This window comes from Mya arenaria, chromosome 7 (genome assembly GCF_026914265.1).
Source record: "Mya arenaria isolate MELC-2E11 chromosome 7, ASM2691426v1".
In the NCBI taxonomy this organism is placed as follows: domain Eukaryota; kingdom Metazoa; phylum Mollusca; class Bivalvia; order Myida; family Myidae; genus Mya; species Mya arenaria.
Window position 1 is genome coordinate 34,597,075 of NC_069128.1, and position 26,462 is coordinate 34,623,536.

Genomic DNA, 26,462 nt, shown 5'->3' on the forward strand with positions numbered 1-26,462 from the left:
TGTTGTAGTTAAAAAGGTAGTGCTGATCACTGTCACAGTAGCAAAACTGGTGATCTAGAAGTGGTTATTAGTGTGATCATAGTAGTAAAGCCAATCATTGTTGTTGTAGTTAAAAAGGTAGTGCTGATCACTGTCACAGTAGTAGAACTGGTGATCTAGAAGTGGTTATTAGTGTGGTATAGTAGTAAAGCCAATCATTGTTGTAGTAGTTAAAAGGTAGTGCTGATCACTGTCACAGTAGTAGAACTGGTGATCTAGAAGTTGTTATCAGTGTGGTTATAGTAGTAAAGCCAATCATTGTTGTTGTAGTTAAAAGGTAGTGCTGATCACTGTCACAGTAGTAGAACTGGTGATCTAGAAGTTGTTATCAGTGTGGTTATAGTAGTAAAGCCAATCATTGTTGTTAGTAGTTAAAAAGGTAGTGCTGATCACTGTCACAGTAGTAGAACTGGTGATCTAGAAGTTGTTATCAGTGTGGTTATAGTAGTAAAGCCAATCATTGTTGTAGTAGTTAAAAAGGTAGTGCTGATCACTGTCACAGTAGTAGAACTGGTGATCTAGAAGTTGTTATCAGTGTGGTTATAGTAGTAAAGCCAATCATTGTTGTTGTAGTTAAAAAGGTAGTGCTGATCACTGTCACAGTAGTAGAACTGGTGATCTAGAAGTTGTTATCAGTGTGGTATAGTAGTAAAGCCAATCATTGTTGTTGTAGTTAAAAAGGTAGTGCTGATCACTGTCACAGTAGTAGAACTGGTGATCTAGAAGTTGTTATCAGTGTGGTTATAGTAGTAAAGCCAATCATTGTTGTTGTAGTTAAAAAGGTAGTGCTGATCACTGTCACAGTAGTAGAACTGGTGATCTAGAAGTTGTTATCAGTGTGGTATAGTAGTAAAGCCAATCATTGTTGTTGTAGTTAAAAAGGTAGTGCTGATCACTGTCACAGTAGTAGAACTGGTGATCTAGAAGTTGTTATCAGTGTGGTTATAGTAGTAAAGCCAATCATTGTTGTTGTAGTTAAAAAGGTAGTGCTGATCACTGTCACAGTAGTAGAACTGGTGATCTAGAAGTTGTTATCAGTGTGGTTATAGTAGTAAAGCCTAATCATTGTTGTTGTAGTTAAAAGGTAGTGCTGATCACTGTCACAGTAGTAGAACTGGTGATCTAGAAGTTGTTATCAGTGTGGTTATAGTAGTAAAGCCAATCATTGTTGTAGTAGTTAAAAGGTAGTGCTGATCACTGTCACAGTAGTAGAACTGGTGATCTAGAAGTTGTTATCAGTGTGGTTATAGTAGTAAAGCCTAATCATTGTTGTAGTAGTTAAAAGGTAGTGCTGATCACTGTCACAGTAGTAGAACTGGTGATCTAGAAGTTTATCAGTGCTGGTATATGTAGTAAAGCCGATCATTGTCGTAGTAGTTAAGGTAGTGCTGATCACTGTCACAGTAGTAGAACTGGTGATCTAGAAGTTGTTATCAGTGCGGTAGTAGTAGTAAAGTCGATCATTGTCGTAGTAGTTAAAGGTAGTGCTGATCACTGTCACAGTAGTAGAACTGGTGATCTAGAAGTTGTTATCAGTGTGGTTATAGTAGTAAAGCTAATCATTGTTGTAGTAGTTAAAAGGTAGTGCTGATCACTGTCACAGTAGTTAGAACTGGTGATCTAGAAGTTGTTATCAGTGTGGTTATAGTAGTAAAGCTAATCATTGTTGTTGTAGTTAAAAAGGTAGTGCTGATCACCTGTCACAGTAGTTGAACTGGTGATCTAGAAGTTGTTATCAGGGCCGTTATTGTAGTAAAGTCAATCATTGTCGTAGTAGTTAAGGTAGTGCTAACGGTTTAAGAAAACATCATTTTTCAACTTAAACAGAAGTCTGCGATCTAATTTTTTATCAGCTGTGTTATAGAACTGGTTTCCATGCATTTTTGCAAAAATTGTCTTGTTCAAACTACACAAAGACAAAAAATAAAAATCTTGTCAAAATGTTCAATCTGTGAGTGTGCAGCTTTGAAGGGGTAGTGCCAATCATTGACGTAGCAGGTTAAGGGGTAGTGCCAATCATTGTCGTAGTAGTTAAAGATGTAGTGCTTATCATTGTCAGTGTAGTAAAAGGGGTAGTGACAATCATTGACTTAGTAGGTTAAGGGGTAGTGACAATCATTGTCGTAGTAAGTGAAGGGGTAGTGCCAATCATTGTCGTAGTAGGTGAAGGGTAGTGCCAATCATTGTCGTAGTAGGTGAAGAGGGTAGTGCCAATCATTGTCGATGTAGTTGAAGGGGTAGTGCCAATTTGTGCCACAGTGATCAATACTGCAGTTGTTAAAGTGTTAGCGTTGATGTAATATAAGTAAAGTGGTAGAACCAAGTGCTGTCACAGCAAAAGTTGTAAATGCCTGCTGCAATAGTAAAAAAAGGTAGTGTGACGTGTTGCAGTAGTAAAAAAGGTAGTATGACGCTGTTGCAGTAGTCGAGATGCTAATTATTATTGCTGCAACACTATGCCAGGTTTGAATGTATGTATTTATAGAGCTCTTATAGTCATTTACTTATGATTTCAAATACAAAGTTATTTTGCGGCTGTTCTGGTTTCGATCATATATTGTTTAGTTTTTGGTTACAAATATGTGTTTGGTTTCTTTAAGATATAAACAAGTATTGATGGACCAGATTTGAATGAAAAAGTGTTTAATCAAGGCTGCCTATTTCATTTCCAACTGTTGCATTTTGCTTGCAGGTAGCTAAATAAATAGTACCTCTTTTACAGCACTTTAAACAGTTTAAACGAATCACCAATATGCCTTAAAAGTAAGTTATCATTTATTTTAACTTATTAATTCCCCCTTCCATTAGAAAATGTAAGGTTATAACACAATTGTTCAGTTAGGGTTCTCACTTCTTACCAACGCAATCCGAAGTTCGCATCCGGGCCAGGGTGCACTTCACAGATTCACAAATATTGAGTTCATTTCCGCATTTAAACATGGCCAAGCAAATATGTATAATGGGATAAAAACAACAAAGGCATTTATTGCTTCTAGTTTAACATATACAAAATACCGTACAACATGGTTTAATATTTTCACAGGCTGTGACCAGCCATAAATACGTACATCATAATTCATTAAGTATATTAGCAGTCACTGGACAAAAATACAAACATCGTTATTAATATTAATAGGTATGTTGTACATAATTTATTCAACAATTTAAAAAATATTTATATTACAATATATGACCAAACAATAATATATAAAGCAAATTATTAAAACATTTCTAATACAATATATGACATCACAATAATATATTTAGCGAATTATGAAAATATTCATAATACAATATATGACATCACAATAATACATTTAGCAAATAATGAAAATATTCATAATACAATACATGTATATGACCAAACAATAATATATTTAGCGAACTATGAAAATATTCATAATACAATATATGACATCACAATAATATATTTAACAAATAATGAAAATATTCAGAATACAATATATGACCAAACAATGACATATTTAGCAAATAATGAAAGTATTTATAAAACAAAATATAACAAAACAAACACACATGTATTAAAGGATTCTAAATGACATACAAATTCTGATTGATAGATGCACATATTACGTACATCCTAGTGCATAAGATGAATGCAGATTAACTAAGATTATTTTAATTTTAATTTTGATATTTAACTGGTTTTGGCAATGTGTTGATTTTAGGACTAAATCTATTATATTTAAAAGCTGCCTGTAAATTTTGTATAACTATTTCCTTTTTGGTTTATGATATTGATTACAAGGCGAGTCAAATGCTTTAATGTAAGTACAAAGCAGAGGTGAACTTTCTCTTTTCTGCAGTGTAAAAACATTACAAGCTTAAATCTATTTGTACATCTGTTAGAGAAGATGACATGACTAGGGTGGGCCCTTAAAGTGGTCGGTTTGAAAGGGGACAGAAGGTCAGGGGTCGGGGAAGGGTATGGGAAAGGCAGGATATGGTGGGATGGACAGAGGCGGGACATCAGGCCTTGGTCATTTTGTTTCGGGATAAGGTCAGAATACAGGGGCCCCTGATTTTTTTTAGAAAAAGGCAGACACAGTAAGGGAACAGGACTGGGAATAAGGTCTGAATATCATTGACAGATTGATGTACAAATAGATTTATTTAAATACAAAATGTTGTAAATTAGCCACAAGGTCAATACAAAATCAATTCCTCAAATTACTATTTCACTCTTATACAGCTCCATTTTTGTAATTGCAGTCTCAAATCTAATAATTGTGCTTGAATTGCATTAAAAAAAACAATATGCTGTTTAATTAAACACAGACTGGTTTACCAAACTGACCCTACATAACAGCACCTAAACAAGTAATAATATAATTATCTGAATTATACAGATGTAAAACTACGGTACATTTTTTGTAAATTCAAGATTTAATATTGCTTTTGAAAATAATTTTCATCCAAAGTGTTTAAGTTGTACTTAAGACACAGTTCTAAATTATCTAAATAAGTTTGAATAAAGATTAAATAAGAGCACCACAGGGAATAATACAATGCTTGACTGTTCTTTTACATCAAAAAGGGGAAGAACTCTTACACTATTATTTTAGCAAGAGTTACATACCTTGCTATGCATTAGCACAAATACACTCATCATTAAGAATTTCATGATATGCACTCAATTGTCATTACCACATAAGTCAATCATATTCAACACTTTTATCATCAAGAATTTCATATATTCACTCAATTGTCATTACACATAAGTCAATCATATTCAACACTTTTATCATCAAGAATTTCATATATTCACTCAATTGTCTACCACATAAGTCAATCATATTCAACACTTTTATCATCAAGATTTTCATATATTCTCTCAATTGTCTACCACATAAGTCAATCATATTCAACACTTTTATCATCAAGAATTTCATATATTCACTCAATTGTCATACCACACAGGTCAATCATATTCAATCAGCTGCTTTCTGAAGTCAAATGCTGTACATATGAACATAATGTCATGGAAAATATATCACAAGGATTGAAGCATATTGCATAAGTATAATACAACAAGCAATGGTAAGTAACATTTGTTCCAACCTAAAACATTTCACTACAAAAGAGATCTAATACTAGATTATTTAACTGGAGAATGAGAAAGCATTTTAATTTGGGTCAAAATTAATAATGAGCAGGTTTCCAAACTTTTTAGTTTCAGCATAAGTATAGAACTTTCCTTGAATAACTGACAAATAAATTATATTACTTCTACAATAAGGAAAGAAGGACTCTTTACCAAATAGGACAAACACAGGTTAAAGTTTATTATCAACAGTTGCAGTAAACAGCAACAACTAAATAAATGGTTTATTATCAACAGTTGCAGTAACAGCAACAACTAAATAAATGGTTTATCATCAACAGTTGCAGATAACAGCAACAACTAAATCAATGGTTTATCATCAACAGTTGCAATAACAGCAACAACTAAATCAATGGTTTATCATCAACAGTTGCGATAACAGCAACAACTAAATCAATGGTTTATCATCAACAGTTGCGATAACAGCAACAACTAAATTAATGAGAACTATTAATAAGTGTTCAAAATTCTAAATCAGCATTGTAATGCAGTACACAAAATAATGCATACAGTCACAACAGTAATAGCAACAGTAGAACATAAACACTCAATAATGTAAATACCCTACAGCATTACATGGTTTTAAAATAGTTTACAAACTACATTTATACGCTTTCAGAAGCATCAGCACAAACATTTCGAACACTATTACAGAAAATAACAATAACTGAGGGAAATGTTGCGAATCATTCAAAAACAAAATACGTTGATAATCACCAACAAAAAAAGAGAGCGCACCAAAGTGAACGCCAACACTCGCCTTTTGTTCAGTGTAAAAAAAGGCATAATTCACAACCAATAACCAGAATTATGGCTTTGCTATTCATGTGTGTATTATAGCTCGCCACATGTGTACCAAGTTTCATTTTGATAGCTTGAACATTTGATATGCTTTGACACAATAATGACAACACCAAGGCTATGAGAATAGCTAGACTTGTTTCTTTGAAACAGTCCGGCTGAATTCAAATATGTACATAATTCAAACAAGATTATTTTTTTTGATTTTTTAAGTTTAATTATTTTTTTTTGTATTTTTTATGTAAGTAAAACACAAAAAGGTATAAGTATTTGGTAAAACACGAACAGGTCTAAAATAATGACCATAATTATAATTCAATGCAAAAACAAAAAAAAGTTCCGAATAAAATAATATATATATATAAAACTGCTTTTGAAGTTATTTTGAATATGTTTTTTGTTTGTTTTACCAATTAATTACACCTTTTTGTACACTATAAAACAAATAAATGCTTCAAAATAAATGAAACAAATAAACATACATAATAGGTTGCACAAAAATATTTTTTATTTGGTTTTATTTTTTTATAAAAGTTACTAGAACGTAACAAAATATTAAAAATCACTATATACATCCTCCAATCATCATCATCATCCTCATCATCATCACCTTTAACACCACTAACTGCAAGTCGTCAGCATACCGAAAAAATAAATAAAACTGCACAAAAGCAGAAAATAACAAATCAAACGAACGATTGCAACATTCCCCCAAAACAACTTCACTGAATGCAATCAGTGATAATACAGTATCGTATTGAAACGTTCATTCCCAACGAACATCTTATATTGTGTATAATGCTCTCGTAAATGGTTAATAGGCTTGCCTTTCTACTATATACCTTTGTAAACAATAACAGGTTTCATACATTTATCTTTTTTTGATAATCCTGTGGTATTTCAGTTAATGTTATGAATGTTCTGCTCCGAATGTTTCAGTAGAGGTTATCCTCTGCTTTAATTGGCAAGTTTATTTAAAGTACATAATACAAAATACTGAAACTATGCCAGTCAATGGAAGCATACAGTTCAGGTTATCATGAACTAAAAAGGAACAGTTCTGACCATGCTGCCTTAATTTGTAGTTTCTTTAATTTGTTATATGGTAAAGCTTACTTTTTGTAGTAAAATTAATAACAAGACTTTGTGAATGCTTATATAATTTCATATACACATTCAATCTATTTGTACATCTATGTCTGTTAGAGAAGATGGTATGACTTGGGCCGGCCCTTAAGAAAGTGTAGAGTAGAAGGTTGGTTTGACAGTGGACAGGTCAGGGGTCAGGAAAGGATTTGGGGAAAGGCATTTGTTGGACGGGATAATGGTGGGATTGAAAATTGCCAGGCGTAGGCTAGGAGGGGGATTAAGTGGAGTACAGGGGCCCCTGTTTTCAATATCAAGATGGATCGCAGGACAGGGACTAAGGTCAGAATTGAACAGACAGCAATGTACAAATTGATAAATATCAATAAAAGATTCAAATAGATCATAGTTGTCCAATGCTCAGACAACATAAAAAAAATGAGTGAAGCCAAGGTCATGTATGAAACTGTTCAAAATCATATACAGCTAATACTTTGGAGCTTCAGTCAAGATCTGCTTTAGGCAATTAAACAAAGTAAAATAATGCATTTGTAGATATATGCAGTCAAGTCAAAAAGCTTGGATAACTACACCAACTAGTTTGAGGACTTTTCAGAAATTTATCTGATTTTAACAGGTGTGAAATAAGTCTAGTAATATGAACATCATACCTTTAAAACATGAAAGAGGCTATGAACATTCTCTTTTTTTTTTTAAAGAACACTGTTGAAAAAATGGCATCTTTCAAAAGGCAAACCTGTATTTAACCAATAAAAAATGAACACAAACAACTTAAAACAAATCGTCAGTTCTTGTTCGTGGGAATGTCCTTTCAAGTGTTTTTTTCAGACAACATTCACAATCAGGACGTTGTTGACGGTGGCCCATGGAGACCGGCATGACACAAACACAGCTCTAGCCATTGTAGAGCACTGCAGCCTTCGTATTATAGGTAAACTGCAGCCATGTATGTAGCGATGCTGAGCAGGGATTTTGTACAAGGTGAAGAAGAGGTGCGGAGCGATTTGGATCATAGTCGTTAAATACTTTGGATCAGAGAGAGATGTTGTTTGGCTGAGATGCAGAAGAGGGAGTCCGGTCGAGGGGTGGGGGAGGGGCAGGCATTTTTATTCTCATTTCCAAGCCGGTTTTTTCTTTGCCTGCCCCCCATCGTCATCAACACGCTTACGTTTTGTTGCTGAAAATATATAATAACAAAAATTAAGAAAAAGTTGAACACATGTAATAGAGAGATAAAAATTTGTAATAAAAAACAATTACTACTGCAAGTGGATGCCAAAGCTCCTCCATCTTATTTCCAGCGTTCATGTTTTGTTTCATTTCACATAGAATTATAAGGTTGTCAGGCAGGGACCCCACATAATAACGGATTATATCAAGGGGCTGGATAAGATTTTAAGTTGAATTTAATATGATGCAACATTTTGAATAAACCAGGGAATGAAAAGTGCTGTCATTAATTTCCATTCTTACTGTTGTTGTTTTGAGAATATTGATCCACACATTAAATGTACCAGCAAAAACATTCCTTTGAAGAATTAAACAGTTTTAATATCAGACACTCTGACCATACACAACACCTCTACTCGTTTCTTATCATAAGGTATGTACTTACAGACTTTTCCACGACCTCGAGCTGCCCCACCCTCGACCGTCTGCCCACCAGCTGATGATGTGCTGGGGGCAGAAGTCTGCCCACCAGCTGATGACATGCTGGGGGCAGTGGCAGCAGAGCTGCGGGCAGATGTTGTCTTCCGTGTAGAGCTGCCCACAGTTGCTGCCGTGCTGCGGGCAGAAGTACTGCGTGCAGTTGTTGATGCAGTTGTTGTTGATGTCCTGCACGCAGTTGACGTTGTAGAAGCACTGCCCGCAGCGAAGCCAGGTCTCCTGCGCACAGCTGCAAAAAGGCTCCTGTGCGCACTGGCAGATGCAGGTCCCTTTGGCCTTGGGATCTGAAATAAGAAAAGGTAAGAATAATGTGGCTGTTAACAAAATAGGTTTTAACTTAGGCAGTTATATTCTTCAAATGATGTCTGAAAGGTGATTATTAAATCTTTTGGACAGACATTTTTTCTATTCTATGTAACCTGAAACGACCAAACAGATTATCTATACAGTAATTTATAAATATTATTAAAAGTTGTAAAATTATCTTACCCTGCTCTGTTCTGCCATTTCAGTTGAAGGGGCCGTACAAGTATTGGCCCCTTCTTTAAGAGACCTGACTTCCTCCCTCAATTCTGCAATCTCAGCTCTCATGCGATCCATCTCCACTCTCATAGCTTCCATCGTTTCAAGCTGAAAAAAATATATATAGTTTTACAACCGCATAACAATTATAATAATTTTATGATATTACTTTAACAATCAGTAATTTTTGACTAAACGAGCAGTGCTGGCCTATCCTTTGGCCAAAGTACATAGATCAAGATAAAGTTTTTAGAGTCTTCTGAGGAACTCAGTTGAGATAATGATCTCAGGGGCTTCCATGTCTAACCTTAACCTGGGTGTGTGGCCGACGCTTAACACTTCGTGGAAAGGAATGCAAGTATAATAGCTCTCATTATATTTGTTATTCTAGTCGAGCTAAAGATGAATCTGTTTAAACATGATGCACAATTTACTCACTTCCTCTCTCTGATTTTTGCATTTGCGCTCCAGTCTCTTTCTGTCCGCTTCTTTCTCCTCCTGCCGCATCTGATGGTACAAACAACAGCAGGATTTTATAAAATGATAAAACTTGTGTCAAAAAAATGACTGAAAATTTTATAAGCTTACCGAAAATTGAAACAAGAATGAAAATGAATTTAAAAGTGGTGGAACGAAATCAACACTATACAATGTTATTATGTGAGATGATATCATGACAGCTGACCTTGGAAAAATAACTCGGCCAGAATGATATGACCTTATCAACATTATTATATCTTAACAAGAGGCCCAAAAGGGCCTTTGCTCTACTGGCATGGCTCTTGTGGTCATTTTTTATCCAGAGCATGTATGTATGGGTAAAGGGCAACAGATATATAGTTCACATTTTGTGTTTGGGTTACCTGAAAATGTTGCACGTTCAACATCTGAGCCCAGAAAGTATTGTAATCAGATTAGTTGCATGAACTATTTTAATATGTGCCAAGTAAAAGTCATCTATAAAAAAATATGCTTTCAAAACTGTACTCATGGTAAATATTTCTGTAGTTTTAAATTTTTAAAAAAAAAGGTTGGTCAAAAGGTCAAAGTCAAGGGCATCCTAGGACAACATTGATCAATTTAAACAAACATTCACAAGCAATTGTGCTGAGATGGATGTACAAACACAAACAGATTTTCAAAACTTTACCAATTTAAGTTGACCAAACCTGAGAACCCTGGGCCAGTAATGACCCCAGGTGCATAACTTCACAACCAATTTTGTTAAGATGAATGTGCAAACTACAGACACTTAGAGCTAAAAAAATGGTCTTTGGGCTTTCAACAAGAACAAGGCAGAGTAATTCACAAAATCAACTGCAGTACCAAAAAGCAAATTGTCTCCCTTAATCCTAGACTTTAATTTACATGTACATGTAAGCTGGGCTAAAAGTAGAATTCTCTCATGCAGACCTGCATGGCTAAAAATAAGTTGACCAAAATGAGCATTTTCAAGGCCCTTAATCTAGGCAAGCATGGGCGGATATAGCTGAACCAAGCTCTAATAAATATCTAAATACTGCAAAAGTTTCATTGAGATACAATCCAAACTGAAGACTGCATCACGTTAACAAGAAATTGATTACAGACGCACGGAGGCACATACAACGTACACATAACCATCGCATACGCTCTTCTGGCCTTTGGCCAGTAGAGCTAAAAATTGTTATAAAAAGATAAAAGTTGAAATCAATCATTCTCAGTAGTTGGCATGTACTTATGAGTTATCATTGACAAAAAAGCCCAGTTAGACTGGACATGTACCTTGTTGTGTTGTGCCACTCTGGTCTTACATGCCGGTCTCCATCTTATCTCTAGGTTTGGTAGTTTCAGGTGGGCCACCGTCTTCATTGTTTCAAATAATAGGGGACGAACCCTAAGCCTGAAATACATTTAAAACAGTTAAATAATATTCTAACACAATACAAATAAGGAGGCATTTAACCTCAACTTTTCTGACCCATATTTCAAAAAACTACTGAATTTTAAGGTCCGAAATATCTTCACCATGTATAAATCTCATTACGGTAAACATTAATTTCAGGCAATTTGTTTGATTTTATATATTTGTGCCAGAAAAATTTCATTTTATGAAGAATAGCAGGTCTTACATCAAGGTTAATATCATGTACTCACAATTTGTGCAAGTAAAGGGTTAAAATGTTGCAAATATTTCAGTAATAAACTCATTTGCATGTAAAATGCAAAAGCTGGTTGTCTTGTAACTTATGGGAAATAGAGCTATCACAGGAGTGAAACATGGCCCTAAATTCCACCTCCACACAGGAATGTCAACTGATTCTTTAAAATAAGACCACCCCTCAGAGGTTATTGTTTTGTTAAAAATCGACAGATTGTCCACTGAGTGATTCCAATATACACTTTGTTAATCAGGGAGTAAAAGCAGGAGCATAATTCTATTACTTTTACAAACATATTACCTCTGCAACATGTGTATTAAGTTTCATTTTGATGGCTTGAATGGATTTGACTTTAAGTTCAGGCCAAGGTTAATTTTACATGCATAATCACTCCAACTCCACATCATTTAAATCAGCCAATTATCACCTTATTTCAAAACCTCATATATCAGTTTGTGCTCAATATTCAATTTGAGTCCAATGGTTATCAACCACTGACTAAACCAAGTTTGAAGTTGCACCTATCATCTAAAAGTGTCTTCACTAGCAAGAATAAATAGACAGGTATTTTACAATGCAGCTAATTTCTCACCCTGACTGCTTCACATCCTGTAAACTATCCAAGATCTGCTCAAAAAGGTCTTCTGAATCTACAACATTCAACCTGTAGTTGTTGCACAATCTGCAATAAAAGAGAACAGTAAATATCTTTTGTGAGAGATCTATTTACAGGTACTTTATATAATACGTCTTTCTACAGCAGAATGTTGGATTTGTTAAATGTACAGATGTATTATGGCATAACACAGTTTGGAAAGATACATGTTACTTTTTATTATAACTACATGGACAGTACTAGTATGTTGTTCTTATAAATTATCTTCAGATCTTATCATGTTTTGGATGACAAATTGCCAAAATCTGGTACAAGGTATGTTGGTCCAGTTTAAATCATTATTTACAAGGTTTGTCAGTTAACACTTTTTGTCAACATGATAATCCACAAAACTAAATTATTTATCGTACATTGAGTCAAGTCACTATTGCGTGTGATCAACAACAACAAAATGATATATTTTTCACAGTTAGCAGACTGTGTTAGAAGGACTTGTTATATCATTCATGCATCTCAAGAGAATGATCTCTTTTGACCAATAAAAGTCTCCCTTTTTACAGAACACTCAAATGGTATCAATCTCTAACACATCCACTATACCTGTGGTAAAATTAGCACGAGCCCACAAGCCTTGCACTAGTGAATTGCATAATTGGTTTGATAAAATTTTTTAGATTACATACTGAATCTTGTTTTAACCATTTGATGCCAAGCACAAGTACACTATTTCTGTCTGCTTTCTTAGATTTTATGAGCAAAACAGATCTGTGTGTTCTGTAGTTTTCTTCAGAGACATCACATGTTGGCATAATTGAAAGTGGGTGCAATATTTTGGGCTTCACTACTTTTTTCCTTTTAACATACCCACCAAAAAGTATGTTCACTGCAACATATAGAAAAAGAAGATAATTGTTGAAGAATCACTAAAAGAATTACGTACTGTATAAAGTCTCTCTCCCGGCAAATAAATGTAAACAGGCAAGTGGGGTTCAGTTCTTCCTCCAATGTGAACCTCATCTCGGGCTGAAAAAAGGACAAACATGAATATGAAAAAGTTAACTAAAAAAATCAGTTCCACCGGATCTTACAAAGTAAAGTCATTTGTTCTGAGACTGCAATATACAACCAAACAATTCTGTTACAATGTAAAGCTGCTGTTTTTGTGGTCTGCTTAAATGTCCATTTTATTCCTAACATGCATAACCACAACAATTCAATTTAGCCACTCTTAGCTCAGCTTTTAACAAAAAACACCAACATGCGCCAAGTCATGTAGAGAAACATTTAATGCCGAGAAAAGAACTATTAGAACTATTTTAATTTACTATATCACTCAATTTTGTTGGCATGCAGACTGGTAGTACTTTTGTCAATGCCAAATTGATATAATAAAAGCATAATTAAACACTTCGTTCATTAATTAATTCCATATCATTGAATTCTTAAGCTATACCATATCATACTACCAAATTCAACTTACAATGCCAACCTCAACGGTCTCCCTTGTAACTCTGATCTTGGTTACCCTGAAAATACACAAACAAATATTCCTCTGAAAAATTACTGAAGTTTCAAGTAAATATAATAAGCTACAGTGGCAAGCAATAATATAAATGTATGACCAAATGTTGTGTTTTTTACCCTTGAAATTAAGCATACACACTGATTTGTAATAAAAGATTACATGTATTATTGTTGTAGTTTCTCAAACTTCAGGGTAGTATGGCCTTAAATGCGCAATAATTCAATCTTGAGCAATGTCATCAGGAAAAAATGCACAACTGAATGAAATATATATGCATTCACTGGAATGACAGCTTATTTGTCAGACATTTATTGCCTTTGAGGCAGTCTTATTAAGGATCATGACCATTCAAAAGTGTGGGGATAGTAGGTAGAGTTTTTAATGATGTTCAAATGATGACTGATATTTGCAGATAAATTTGTATCCTTGAAAGAGCACAGAACAAGTAAATAGGAGTTACATTTAACTTTGTTCACCTATATTCATATATATATATACAATTGTGATCTTGGCCTTTGACTCTATGACCTCAAAATCCATAGGGGTCATATATTATGAAATCACGTGACTGAACTGTGAAGACATGGATTTTACCGTGCTCGAAATAACTTAAAAAACAAGGGAATTATCTGTGTTTAATTGTGGAAACTTTTGGAGTAACATGTTTACGAATGCATTATCTTCATGTCGGGCGAAAATTCAAATCAAAATTCTAAACAAGGTAGCAAAAAACAACGAAAAGCAAAACGGAAAGCCACCTCCCCATTGTGTGAAGAAAGCAGACATTTTGATCATCTTTCATGCACGAGCGCATCGAGTGTACCGCGTTATATACCAGCTCAGGTAAACAATAGTACATTTACACCTGAACTTTATACGTCAAATATGAATTTAAACATGACCTCTCCTATTGGAAACTTCCAACAACCGTTCACCTATGGTATGCAGCAGTCACCAGGGATGTTTCAGCCAGCACCCCCGGCGCCGTCAACTCCGCCAAGTTGTGCTTTACAGATCATGGAAGATATTAAATCCATAAAAACGTCACTTCCAAATATTGAAAAGACAGTTAATACCATCAATCTCAAAATATCGGACATGGATATTAAAATCAACAATCTAGAGTCAAAGGTTACGGAAGTAGAAACGTCATGCAGCTTTATTAGTAATGAGTTTGAAAGACAGAAAACTGAAGTGAACGAGGCAAAAATTGAAATTAGAAAATTGCAACAAACATGTGGTGACTTAAAAAATCAATCGCACGAATTTGAAATCCAAAAAGATCAAATGAACGACAAGCTCTTAGACTTGGAATCAAGATCAATGCGGGATAATTTGATTTTCTACGGAATACAGGAACATGGTCCCGAGGAAAACTGTGACACTCTTGTAAAGGATTTTATAGCCTCTAAACTCGGCATTGAAACAAAAGACTTGTTATTTGACCGCATACATAGATTAGGTTCAAATAAAGCACCAAAGCCCCGACCGATCGTCGGTAAGTTTCACTATTACACCGACAGAGAAAAGATACGACAAAAATCGTACGACGAAGGCGTAAAAAAACAACTGAAAGAGGCCAGGCAGGGGGTCGGTGTTCAGAGACCGCAACAGACCAGGGATGCCAGGAAAGCGTTATTTGATATCATCAAAGCTGAAGAATCAAACGGGAAAACCACAAGGCTTGCTGGAAATAAACTTTACGTAAACGGCAACCTCTTCAAGACATACGTCAACGGGAAAGTATGCGATCCTCCACGTTACAACGCACAGGGCCAGAACTAGGGATGTCAGGAGAGTGATTTAAAGATCCTGTCATGGAATATTAATGGACTTTCAAGAAAATTAGCAGACCCAGACTTTCTTAATATATTATTTAACTACGATGTAATTTTTCTATCTGAAACTTGGTTATCCAATAACAACAAGATTAATTTAAACATTAAAGGATACCAAAGTGAACATTTATATGGTAATAAATCATTTAATACAAGGAAAGGTCGATATAGCGGTGGTATTTCAATTTACTATAAAGACTGTTTAAGGAGTAAAATAAGCATTGTGAAGAAACATCAGTGCGGTATAATATGGGTTAAATTATGCAGTTCATTGTTTAAGTTTGATCATGATGTATACTTCTGTAATACATATATTTTACCGCAAGGTTCCACTGTTTTAAACCAAAATGATATAGATTTTTTCGATATTATTGAATCTGATATTGAAAGTTTTAAATCTCTTGGCAAAATATTTATTTCAGGTGATATGAACTCAAGGACAGCGGATTTATCCGATGTATTAGATTTTGACAGATACATTGATTACGATGACAGCTATATGTCAAATATTGTTGATATTAAACCACGTGTCAATAGGGATCAAGTGATCGATTCGCACGGGCAACGCTTGATCGAGCTTTGTAAATCTACCTCGCTTCTTATTGGTAATGGCCGGTTATACAATGATAACGGCGACTTTACATTTCATTCACTAAATGGCTCGAGCACAGTGGATTATTTGTTATTAGATAAACATGATTTTGAATACATAAGTGACTTTAAGGTATTAGAACCGAATGAATTCTCGGATCATAATGGAATTAAAATACATTTACAACGTTATATTTACCAGCAGCCCGCGACTAATGTAAAAAATACGGAACGATTTATTAAATGGGATGAGTCTAAGATAAATGCTTTCCACGATCTTCTTTTAAATAGAGAAAATGTCGAATCTATGCAAACTCTTACAGAGCGTATTGAAAACTACACTCCAGACGAAAATTTAGATAATATTGTTATACAGTTTACTGATCTCTTGCAAGAAAATGCATTGAATATTTTCGGTAAAACTCGCCGTAATTTTGATAAGAACATAACTAATCATGCAAAAAAGAAAAAATGGTTTAACGAAGAATGTTACAGCGCTAGAAAACAATATACGATTGCAAGAAATGTGTTTTTAAAAAATAAAACAAACGAAAATAGACAACATTTTGTAAACACTAAAGCTAATTATAACCGAGTTAAGCGAAGAGAAAAGAATAAATTTAAAACTAGAGAAAAGAATACACTACGTAACTTAGCAACAAAACAACCAAGACAATTCTGGAAAAAGATCAAACAGCAATATAAAAGCAATAATAGTAATGCCGAAAATCTGAGTGTTGACGACTTATACTCTCATTTTGAGACCTTATTTGGTACTGAATCATATACTAATGCTGACAATGATACCCATATTCCGATTATTAATTATGACGACGAATTGGACATAGATATAAACTACGATGAACTTAAACACGCCGTTTTTTCACAAAATAATAATAAAAGTTCGGGCAATGATAACTTAATCGCAGAAATTTTTAAACATTCTTTCGATCAAACATCTGGATTTCTACTCAAACTGTGTACTCTATTTAATAACGGCGAATATCCAAACTCATGGGGACTGGGTATAATTGTACCAATCTTCAAAGGGGGGGACATAGAGGATCCCAAAAACTACAGAGGAATCACTCTGATAAATATTATAGGAAAAATATATTCACAGGTACTATTAAATAGGCTCACAAAATGGTCAAAAGAACATGAAAAAATTATAACGAATCAGTTTGGTTTCCAAAAGGAAAAGTCTACAGTTGATTGTATTTTCATTTTACAGTCCATTATTTCTAAAACACTTAGCTCGAAAAAGAAATTGTATTGTGCGTTTTTAGATTATGAAAAATGTTTCGATAAAATAGATAGATTACATCTATGGCAAAAACTACTTAACGAAAATGTGAGTTTAAAAATGGTAAAGGCGCTTCAAGCTATGTATAGCGTTGTCAAATCTTGTGTATGGTATAATTCGAACACATCACGGTATTTTGAATCAAATATCGGTGTTAAACAAGGGGATCCAAGTTCCAGTCTAATGTTTTTATTTTTCGTGAACGACATTATAAATAATATTAACGCTGATATAGCTGGTATTTTTACAGCAAATGAAATCAAGATATTTCTGTTACTCTTTGCAGATGATGCGGTGTTATTCGCTCAAACACCAGAAGCATTGCAGTCTATGTTAAATGACCTGGAACGATATTGCAATGACTGGGGACTAAAAATAAATACCACCAAAACAAAAGTTATGATATTTGAAAATGGACGTCACACAAACTTTGAATTCTTACTCTGTAATACTATACTAGACGTTGTAAAATCCTTCAAATATTTGGGCATCCACTTCTTTAAAAATGGTAATTGGTTTCGAACACAAAAGCGACTAGCACAGCACGCTTCATACGCACTCCATAACTTATTTATCGTTTTCAACCAAATCGAGTTACATTCAATTGATAAATGCAAACTATTTGACAGTCTTGTTTCACCAATTATTAACTATAGTGCAGAGGTATGGGGAAATCACGAATCTAAAAATATAGAAATAATCCATTGTAAATTTCTCCGAAAAATTTTAAACGTAAAAAAGTCGACCAATTTAGACGGATTATACGGTGAACTTGGGCGCTTCCCTATGATAATAGCTAGGCGATTAATAATGATAAAATATTGGATTAAAATATTAAAATCAAATAATGCGTTATTGGTAAATGCATATACATTTCTCAAGACTGACGCTGATAACAATAACATATATGGAGGCAAAAATTGGGCTAATCAAATTAAAGTAATATTAAACCAAATAGGAATGACAAACATCTGGCAAAATCAATACACTGCTGATATCAGCTTTGAATTAATTAAACAACGCATCGTCGATATATATAAGCAAACTTGGTATGCAAACATTAACAACTCAAGTAGACTATCATCATACGCAAGGTTTAAGCATGACTTTCAGTTTGAAAAATATCTAAACTGCGTTAATGAAAATAAATATAGAATAGCTATTACAAAATTTAGACTTTCGTCACACGACCTAGCCATTGAAACTGGAAGGTATATAAACATTATAAGATCGGAACGTAAATGCTTACACTGTAACATGAATGTCGTAGAAAGTGAGTATCATTTCTTACTCGTATGTCCTAAATACAAACTCCTCCGACAACAATATCTCAAACCTTATTATAACTCGTGGCCTAATCTTAATAAATTTGACAATCTTTTGTCATCAACATCTGTTCACTGTATTAACAACTTAGCGAAGTTTATCTATTTCGCATTTTGCCTTAGAACAAATGCTACAGCAATAACACTTCATTATTGATCATTTATCTGAATGTAAATCTTAACGTATTGAAATATGTAAATTGTTACTATGTCTTTTTGTAACATGACACCTACTTTCTTGAATGTTTGACCTCTCTGTAAATAATCTGTGTCTTCATTGTTCCATATTGTACTTTATTATGTGGCTATAAATGTGCATATGCCGTTTAATGCTGAATAAAGATATGTTATGTTATGTTATATTAGTGTTTGGAATCAGACAGAAAAATACTATCGATAATCAGTTTATGAAACCTATATATATGATCAATTATTTATCGATTTGATCATGACCCATTCCCAAAGCAAAATATTATATTTTTCCCAATCTTCAGAAAAAAATCCAAATAATTTTTTTTTTTTTTTTTTTAGGAAGTCTTTTTACCTGTACTGGTTCATTTTCAACATCCTTATAAATTATGTGATGTAAAGTTTGTTTGATAATTGAACTTGGAAATCAATAATTTTCATCACATTCAGAGATCAGTATAAACTATTTACTACTGTCATGATATATTGCAATAGATATTACACCCCAAGGATTGATATTTTTTGGGTCTTTTAAAGGGTAAATAAACAAATATTAAATCATTTCCTAATCGCAGGAGACTAGACGTTGTTGTTTTTTAACTGTAAAATTTACAAATTTTGGCATTTTCACAACACAATTTCCCAAAATGTCTAAGGTCTTTTTCCCAAAATGGGCAGAAAAAGCCCTGTCATATTTAAGGCATAAAGATACAGTACATGCACCAGTTTTAAGCACCAATGTTCCCTAACAATATTGTGTGTACATTTCTTTGCTAGATTACATTATTTATCCAGAACACAACTATCCTTTAGTGTTTACAAGTTACTATTACATAACATGTGACCACTAGCTCTGTGGTTTAACTTATATAATTTTATTTCATACTGTATACATGTCACTTGTGTAAAATAGACACAAAGAAAGATAAATTTCATGTTTAAACAAGAGGGCCAAGATGGCCCTATATCGCTCACCTCAGTAAAACTTTGTGCTATAGACTTGTTAAAATTAAAGGGCAATAACAGGGATTTGGCTTCTCTGATGTATGAAAATGTAACCTCTTTAGTGTTTAACAAGGTATTTCTATATTTGGGCTCCGTGACTTAGTTTTTGACCCCAGATTAACCATATTCAAACTTGATTAGAAATCATGGAAACAACTTTTCTGACAAATTGACAGGATATTTGGGCTGAAAATGTTGTCTTGAGAGTGTTAACAATGTTTTTCCATATTTGGGCTGAAAATGATACCTCAAGAGAATTAATAAGGTTTTTCCTTATTTAGGCTCTGTGACCTAGTTTTTGACTCAAGATGACCCATATTCAAACTTGAGCTAGAAATTATCAAAACAACCTTTCTGACAAATTTCCAGGATATTTTGGCTGAAAATGGTACCTTGAGAGTGTTGACTTGGTTTTTCCTTATTTGGGCTCTGTGACCTAGTTTTTGACCCCAGATGACCCATATATGAATTTGAGTTAGAAATCATTGAAACAACATTTCTGACGAATTTCCAGGATATTTGGGCTAAAAATGTTACCTCGAGTGTTAACAAGGTATTTCCGTATTTGGGTCTGTGACCTGAGTTTTTGACCCCAGATGACCCATATTCGAACTTGAGTTAGAAATCATCAAAATAACCTTTCTGACAAATTTACAGGATATTTGGGCTGAAAATGTTACATCGAAAGTGTTAACAAGGTATTATTATATTTGGGCTCTGTGGCCTAGTTTTTGATCCCAGATAACCCATATTCGAACTTGTGCTAGAAATCATCAAACAAACTTTCTGACAAATTTCCAGGATATTTGGGCTGAAAATGTTACTTAGAGAGTGTTAACAAGGTATTTCAATATTTAGGCTCTGTGACCTAGTTTTTGACCCCAGATGACCCATATTCGAACTTGAGCTGGAAATCATCTTAACAACCTTTCTGACAAATTTCCAGGATATTTGGGCTGAAAATGTTACCTCAAGAGTGTTAACAAAGTATTTCCATATTTGGGCTCTGTGACCTAGTTTTTGACACCAGATAACCCATATTCAAACTTGAGCTAGAAAACATCAAACAACCTTTCTGACAAATTTCCAAGAAAATGGTACTTCTAGAGTGTTAACAAGGTTTTTCCACATCTGGGCTCTGTGACCTAGTTTTTGACTCCAGTTAACCGTATTCAAACTTGAGCTAGAAATCAATAAACAACTTTCTGACAACTTTACACAACATTTGGGCTGAAAATGTTACTTCTAGAGTGTTAACAAGGTTTTTCCATATTGGGGCGCTGTGACCTAGTTTTTGACCCCAGATGACCCATTTTCGTACTCATTCGAGTAATTACTGGGACAAACGTCCTGACCAAGTTTCTTGACAATTCAGGCACAATGTGACCCCAAGAGTATTAACAAACTAAGTGTGTATGGACGACAGACGACGGACAATCATCAATCCTAAAAGCTCACCCTAAGCCTACAGCTAAGGTGAGCTAAAATTCACTTTTAAACCACAAATATGAGAAGTTTAGAACCAATCCATTAAGGTTTCAATTACAAGGACAATTTGTTATGATAAAGGTACTGTACATAGTAACTGACTTGATTAGAAAATGACCAGATAACTTAACAGTTATACTGTAGCATTTCAACTTTAACTACCAAAAACCAGACTCAAAACATATTTTCATGACATATTTTGATTGGTAGCGGTTATGCCTCTTGTTTCGATAGTCGATTGTTCAAATTTCACTAGTGACTCTCTCCGACATAGGCCTTTCTGATCAATTATAATTGATCATCGGCACAACACTATCAAATACTGGTTTCCCCCAATCTAAATGCAAAGTTTGAGGGCCGTGGGTACAGGCATTGTCAAGTTATCAAACAGCCTTTTGCTATCAGGGTCACTGACCTGGACCCTTGACACAATGATCCCTAATATCAATATGGGTCATCTACTGGTCAATGAAATAAGAACATCATTTCAATTTGAATTTGACTTGATTGGTCCATAATGAAACAAGTGGATTTTCTCATTACGTCATAGTAAAGAATCAGCCAAAGATGGCAACAATTCCTCTACATTTACATATGAGAGATACACAAAGGTCCCTGCTGTGCACTGCAGCACTCATCAGTGATCATTTTTCCACCTTTGATAATTTACCAATCTTAAGTTATGCTTTCAGACCAAGAATCGAACCTGAGTGTCCTAAGTGGGAAGTGAGCATAATTATCTTAACAAATGATTGATATTTAGTATTTCAAAACGTTTTCGTACCTAGTACCCCAGGCCCAAAATTTGTTTTTCTTTTATTGAATGAAATGAAGTCCAGAAATTTAAGACCACATGAAAGTGTCTTTTTTGAAAAAACAACAACAATTTATTCATGATAAAATATTTTTTTAAAAGTTCACAGTAGTATCTGATAAGTTAAAAAACTTAATCAACCTCGATGCATTAGGTCTTGTCCAATAATTGAGCAATTAACTGCAGATTTATAAAATTCCGTCACATACCAATTGACACCCCTTTTGTAAATACTGTGTGACATTTTAATCCGACATGAAAAGACTTTTCAGATGAGCACTTTTATTACATAATCATCTTCATTCCATTAGCTTTACAAAAATAAATGTCAGAATCCAGTATTCCTCTAACAACTAGTTTAGGACTTATAGACACTGAAAGGACAAGAACTATCACAGAGACAGCGCGCTTGACTATTCCTCCGCTTATCAGTGTATGGATTGAAAAGTTTTGGCAAAACATCATGGATCACTGTTAGATTAGGTGTCAATGCAATACATGATCATTGATGTGCTGAGATATTTACATTAATTTAGAAAAAGGGGCATAATATTGTCAAAATGCTTGATCAAGTTACCTCCTCTTGTGTACAGTTCAGGGGGCATGATGGTGAACAAGTGTGCAAAGTTTCAAAGCCATACGTCAATGGACTTAAAAATATTTGAGGTGGTACGCAAACTTAACAAAAGCGGTAACGACGCTTGGGTGACTAGGATAGGTCTCCTTATTCTTTGAATAGATGAGCTAAAAATAGCACAATTATTGCAAATATGCAATAGTAGGGGTAATGATGTTAGATTTTCATACAGTAAATCTGTTTAGTTAACAATCAGATGCTTATAATAAATGAGTCATCTGTTATTAAATTTAATTTTTAAACATTTTTTTTTAGAATCCAGTTTTCTGATGCCTATAATTTAAAAGTAGTAACTGCAGAATTTTATTTTGTTTGCGACTTTCTTCAAATTGAGCATTGATGATTAAATTTACCAAACATAATGCAGAACCTGACATTGATTAAAGTTAACTCAAATGACTTTACTCTGATCACAGAAACAGAACAGATTTTTTTTTCGATTCAGACTTATATCAGTCTCACAGGTTTATTTCGCTATAATTTATTACTTGTACAGATTATCAGCTCAAATCTCAAACCTTTTGAAAAACATTTCCATCTGAAAGCTCAACTTTACATAGATAATTGACTCGGCATATTTTAAAGACTGACTAACAATTAATTAAGTCAACATAATTATACTGGATTTTGGATAGGTGTCCAGGCCTTTACTCAAATAACCACAGGTCTGAGTCTGACTATTGGACCCATTCTCAAAGCAAGAAATGTAATCTTTTTCCCAATCTTCAGAAAAATCCAAATTAAAAATTACTTTTTAGGAGTCTTTTTACCTGAGCTGATTCATTCAATATCCTAATAAATTATGTTAAGTTTTGGAAATATCATTTCAGAAATTATTGATCTTCATCCCATTCGGAGATCAGTATGAAATGTCTGTCATCATGTATTGTGATAGATATTTACATCGCAAGGATTGATCATACATGCAATACCTCAAAACGGTGGAATCCCCCATTATCTGCCTAAACTCGTTAAAAAATATATCATAAAACAAGAGCTGTCACAGTATGTGACGAATGCCCCCAAATGTGACACTGGCCTATGAACAAGGTTAGTACATGAAAATTTGATCTTGCCTTTACATGTCAAAAACATATGGCAAGTTATTTTGAATTGCCTCTGAACATAGAAAAAAACACCCATATTTGACATTTTCGTCTTGGTATGTGGAAAACATGTGGCAAGTTATTTTTAAATCTGTCCATACAAGAGAAAGTTAATTACAGCTTGGACACGACAACCTATACTCTTTGTCCATATATGCAGCACTCCATTGTGAACAAACACTAAGTGTGACCTTGACGTAAGAGGTAGGGACACGGATCTTGCACGCGACACGTCTTCTTGATATGTGGAGCACATGTGGCAAGTTATTTTAAAATATATCCATTGTCACAAATCTCATTTTACATTTATATTATGGTATTATTATTTAATACAATTTGCTTGTACTAGTTTAAACATTGATTTAAAATCAATCATTAGGTAGTATTGTATCGACACGATACGGTAACACTTGACCAATTTTCACTGCTCTGACCATTTTTCTGTCATCATAATTTGTACATGTTTTGGGTGTGTAATTCTCTAGTTAGTTGGGAACAGGTTTTTGACCAAGACAGACGTGTAACATTCTCTGGGTGGACGGACGGAACTGCCACGTCTGCAGTTATGCAGCCGAAAAGCTGTTGGGGAATGAATGTGCATTAATACTAAGTATTATTAACACCTGATACCAGGGTAAGTGCCATTACATTATAATTGTTTTATAGACATTCTTGCATTACAATTTAGGTTTGTAGATACAGTTAAATATTGTCTCCTGTACATGTACTTTGCAATTGTCAGGTTTTTATATTGCAAGTAAGCGTTGTAAGCGTTGTAAGCATTATTTGCTCATATAATTATCTAGAGAGCTATTTTCATTCGTGTTAAACTATAATTGTTTAGATTCTCACAGTTTGCCTTGACGGGGAATGAACCGACATTTTTTTGTTTTGCTTTGCATAATTGTTGAGAGTAAAAGTGTATAATCATGATACTAAAGAAGAATCCAGACAAGTACAGTCATATTACCACAGACAAAAAGACAAATTTTAATTTTGATATTTAAACACACCCTTCTAAAATTTGTGAAAAAGCAACAACATTTTGTACAAGTCTGAAAATCATGGAAAATGGTTCAAATTGAGTATGAAAACAAAACATTCAATAAGAAAACCCCACATACCCCCCCCCCCTGTGACAGGGGTGGACCCCTCCCACTCGCATCCCCATGCGCCCCTATACTAGACTCTTGTTATGGTTGAATATAAACAATAAACATGAAAACAAACATTTTGAGTTGTGCATCAAATGCGCTTCTTTACCTACAAATTCTATGAAAATCAAACATGGAATTTTAAAAAATTCCTGATTTTGGGTCTTATTTAAACCCCTGGTGATGTTAATAGTCCATATTAACAGCCGCTTCAGAGTCTTTGATGATTTTTTATTTGGCAACTTAACGAGTCCATATCGCATTTGTTTTTTTCCTAGCCTAGAATGACATATCCCAGCGCTAAGCATATTAAACAGAAGATGACAGCACCTGCTATACGGTTTCAAAATGGCTACGCTTTATTGACAAAAGTCTAAATCAGAAATGTGAACTCTATCATTGGAAGGTAAAATATACTGCTTTTGAGACCCGTCTAAGGCCATCCTGCAGATTTTTTAGCTATAAAAAACCTCAATCATATGAAATTGGCCTGAAAACTTATTTTAAAAACTTCAAAATTCTATTAACCATGCTAAAATACCATATAAATCTGTCACAAAAAGAACATAGTGCAATAAACAATTTATCGATTCACTTCACACTTTGGCCGAGATCGTTGCTAGGTTACCAATACAGTACAAAAGACCACTTTTGAATCAGCATTCTTTGTTAATTGGCATCCTACTAATCAGCATTTTTGTAAATATCAAGATATTATAAAACTGTTAAAACTCTTCTAAAATTTCCAAGGTGTTATTAATTATCTAGTGTATAAAATTTCACAAGCAGCTTTAACAAGACCTACTGCGTAAGTCACCGTACCAATTTCATAATCACGATATCCGAAAGTTTGTGTATCCGATTTCTTATTACTGTACCTGTTCTTATTATGGTGCTCGAAAGTAAATAGACTTTAATGGATAAGACTACCAACATGCTATTTAAACAAAAAGGCCCTTTAAAACAGGTACATCACCGATGCCTTAATATATGAATTGCACATGGAATAATTTGTTATAATAACAAAATAATATTCCTTTTGGTGTTCGTTTGGTACCTTGTAGCAATCGTAACAACTCGGCCATCTCCTGCAAGCTTCGAGATAGACCTCGTAAATAGTAGTAAGGATATACGAAAGTGCGATGCGGCTGCCGGCGATTAACACCGTTTTCAATCCGCGTAAAGAAGGCCCATTGTAACAACAAGGAAATGGATTGTGTTAAATTAAATGTGCTTGTTTAAGAGAAAATATTTATTGTAACCTCAAAGAATGTTCGTTTTATGAATATTTAGATGTTTCCTTATAGTTGAAGCAATCTATTTCCTCTAGAAAAATGGTGAGCACACAGAAAATGTACTTGACAGTCATTGAAATGATCATACGGTTCATGGCATGCAAGAATCATTACATCGGATTAAATGCATGCATGGACTAAATGTCAACATTTTCTCAACAGTTATAGGA

The 26,462-nt window shown here is 34.1% G+C and overlaps 2 protein-coding genes across 2 annotated transcripts; one reads left to right on the plus strand and one right to left on the minus strand.

Moving 5' to 3' along the window:
• Positions 1-5,746: 5,746 nt before the first annotated feature.
• On the minus strand, positions 5,747-26,113 carry LOC128240204 (uncharacterized). Its single transcript, XM_052956720.1, has 9 exons — positions 26,055-26,113; positions 13,500-13,545; positions 12,960-13,042; positions 11,996-12,085; positions 11,027-11,144; positions 9,701-9,769; positions 9,230-9,370; positions 8,688-9,024; positions 5,747-8,249 (listed from the first exon to the last, which is right to left on the minus strand). Exons 3-9 carry the CDS (start codon positions 13,034-13,036, stop codon positions 8,185-8,187), a joined length of 897 nt encoding a protein of 298 aa, XP_052812680.1. The 5' UTR covers positions 13,037-13,042; positions 13,500-13,545; positions 26,055-26,113; the 3' UTR covers positions 5,747-8,184.
• LOC128241093 (uncharacterized) lies at positions 14,442-15,329 on the plus strand. The gene has a single exon (XM_052958075.1). The coding sequence runs from the start codon at positions 14,442-14,444 to the stop codon at positions 15,327-15,329; it is 888 nt and encodes a 295-aa protein (XP_052814035.1).
• Positions 26,114-26,462: the final 349 nt, after the last annotated feature.